General features: G+C 48.9%; 1 protein-coding gene across 1 annotated transcript; it reads right to left on the bottom strand.

Annotated features, from left to right (window-relative positions):
* Nucleotides 1-1,419: 1,419 nt before the first annotated feature.
* LOC135559343 (uncharacterized) lies at nt 1,420-2,364 on the bottom strand. Its single transcript, XM_064993514.1, has one exon. The coding sequence runs from the start codon at nt 2,362-2,364 to the stop codon at nt 1,420-1,422; it is 945 nt and encodes a 314-aa protein (XP_064849586.1).
* Between the last annotated feature and the right edge of the window lie 707 nt (nt 2,365-3,071).

The following is a 3,071-nucleotide window of genomic DNA, read 5'->3' as shown; positions in this document are numbered from 1 at the left end:
CATCAGAATAGACGATAAAGTCAATTGAACCCTCAGTTCCCACCAACACAGAGAAATTACCATGTTATTCGAATGCACAATTCAAAAGTACATTGATTTGATACAGGCCACTTCTATCAGCTCTATTCTACAAGAGTTGATTGCTTCAGATGAGTGGACTGTCTTGTGTTCTGTGTCACTAGCAAAGCAGACTGGGAGATTTTCAAGTATGGACTTTTGTGTGTGTGTGTGTCAGTTTGGACTTTTACTTTGTCTACGAAGTCATTTTTGGCTACAGATACAATGGTCTCCTTTTAGGTAGCCAGGGTGAACCTCTGGGAATACTACTGGTCAAGAATTCCAGGAATGGATTGTGTATTTCTGCTCATAGATTACAGTTGCTCTAGTTGGCCATACGCAGCACATATCTCTTTGCTAAGCTAAAGTGCTGATCCAGGAAACAGACTGTGGTGGGGCCTAGTACATCCACTTTCATACAGCAGCAACATGAAAAATCACCAATACTAATACCTGTTAATGAATTCTTTCCTTGTGCCAATGGAAACACAACCTACAGTTAATCTAGTCTGTTTTTGATTGATGAGCCAAGCAGAAGCTTGAGGCCAGAGGACCCCTAATGGCTAGCATCCCCTGGCTTTGCCCTGATGTTGATGCAATTTATAAGTTTTAGTTTGAAATGATTCCTGATCTTTAACTGACAGCAATTAAGACCCTTCCAGCCTCAAAAGACTCCCATCAGTCATCAGCTACAGAGATAGAGACCCATATATGCAGAGAGGGCAGACTCTGGCTAATGCCACCTTCCATTCCTGGTCTTAATCTCCCACTGTCACTACCCCCACAACATCACCAACTCTCTCAGAGGCAGCAATAACATGAGCTAATCAGTCTTTTCATGACTCGGCTGGTGGAGATACTGTACCATTCCAATGGCATTATTCCTAAAGCTCCAGCCAGGGGCCGGCCTATCTAAGATTAGGGTGTGCTGAGTCCTGGCCTCAGATCCCCACTGCCTGCCTCCCATGACTGCTCCTCCCAGCCAGCCAGCCAGCCACTCTCCCTCTCTAATATGGGCACCCACAGCTGTCCTTCTATTTTGGAGCATGCTGTGACAGCGGCATGCCTCTACCCCCCCCCACCCCCCCACCCGCGACGCCCAGTCCAGAACAATAGATACACGCTCACATAAGCATTACAAACTTTTTTTTTAAACTCAGACTACAGAATACCAGAGCTATTCCCCATTCAATCATTCTGCTGCCAGACAGTAAGCCCAGGCAGGACAGGCAGGGTTAACAAGGCCTTGGGTCAACAGCGGCTAAAACAAACAGAAGGAAATGTACCTATTAATACAAGGACAAAACAATGATTACATTTCATTAGTTTGTATTTCTCTAACCTAGCCACTGGGTCCTTGCTTCATATTAAATATAAATGGAAATCTGTGACTGGGTGAGTTGTTTTATCCCAGGTAAGTTGTTTGGTGCGGAGACAGGTGAGTTGTTTGGTGCGGAGACAGGTGAGTTGTTTGGTGCGGAGACAGGTGAGTGGTTTGGTGCGGAGACAGGTGAGTGGTTTGGTGCGGAGACAGGTGAGTTGTTTGGTGCGGAGACAGGTGAGTTGTTTGGTGCGGAGACGGGTGAGTTGTTTGGTGCGGAGACGGGTGAGTGGTTTGGTGCGGAGACGGGTGAGTGGTTTGGTGCGGAGATGGGCGAGTGGTTTGGTGCGGAGACGGGCGAGTGGTTTGGTGCGGAGACGGGCGAGTGGTTTGGTGCGGAGACAGGCGAGTGGTTTGGTGCGGAGACAGGCGAGTGGTTTGGTGCGGAGACAGGCGAGTGGTTTGGTGCGGAGACAGGCGAGTGGTTTGGTGCGGAGACAGGCGAGTGGTTTGGTGCGGAGACAGGCGAGTGGTTTGTTGCGGAGACAGGCGGGTGGTTTGGTGCGGAGACAGGCGGGTGGTTTGGTGCGGAGACAGGCGGGTGGTTTGGTGCGGAGACAGGCGGGTGGTTTGGTGCGGAGACAGGCGGGTGGTTTGGTGCGGAGACAGGCGAGTGGTTTGGTGCGGAGACAGGCGAGACAGTGTTTTGGAGCGGAGACAGGCGAGTGGTTTGGAGCGGAGACAGGCGAGTGGTTTGGTGCGGAGACAGGCGAGTGGTTTGGTGCGGAGACAGGCGAGTGGTTTGGAGCGGAGACAGGCGAGTGGTTTGGAGCGGAGACAGGCGAGTGGTTTGGAGCGGAGACAGGCGAGTGGTTTGGTGCGGAGACAGGCGAGTGGTTTGGTGCGGAGACAGGCGAGTGGTTTGGAGCGGAGACAGGTGAGTTGTTTGTTTGGCATAGACTTCTCTTGCACAAGTCATTGAACATTTTTGTTAGGCTTTTGGATAATAAAAATTGTAAATTACCCCAAAACTGGCAGAAAAAGGTTTGTGGGTGACTGTGAAGACCTTCTTAGTATGTATACAAAAGCACTGTGATGATGTGCATGATATGTTGCGGCAGGGTAGCCTAGTGGTTAGAGCGTTGGACTCGTAACCGAAAGGTTGCAAGTTCGAATCCCCGAGCTGACAAGGTACAAATCTGTCGTTCTGCCCCTGAACAGGCAGTTAACCCACTGTTCCTAGGCCGTCATTGAAAATAAGAATTTGTTCTTAACGGACTTGCCTAGTAAAATAAAGGTAAAATAAAAAAAATGTGTTACCCTGTGATTTTCCTTCAATACAGAGTCCCACAATAAACTGAACATGGAATACAGTGGCTCTGTGCGGCTATCCATGGCAGTGCGCCTTCCTGCAATCTTTACATTTGAAATCTCTGTTAACAATGAACAGCATTCCAGTGAGGCTCCACATTAAAGCACCAGGGAATGCTGGGAGTATGTGATAGCCTTTCTGCGGCTCAAGGCCCCATGAGACAGACTAGCACCTGTCTATCACGGCAGTTGTCACATGTGCACACACATACACACTCATACAAATGCAGATGGACGCACACACCCCGACACACACTTGCGTGTATGTATGCACACATACATTCAACATTAACATTTAAAACAGTGAAATGCACACTAAACC

This window comes from Oncorhynchus masou, chromosome 18, assembly GCF_036934945.1.
Source record: "Oncorhynchus masou masou isolate Uvic2021 chromosome 18, UVic_Omas_1.1, whole genome shotgun sequence".
NCBI lineage: Eukaryota > Metazoa > Chordata > Actinopteri > Salmoniformes > Salmonidae > Oncorhynchus > Oncorhynchus masou.
This window is presented reverse-complemented; position numbering and strand designations above follow the sequence as displayed.

What these genes read in the sequence shown, in the direction of transcription:
- LOC135559343 (XM_064993514.1), bottom strand. Translation starts at nt 2,364, where the DNA reads ATGTTCAATGACTTGTGCAAGAGAAGTCTATGCCAAACAAACAACTCA.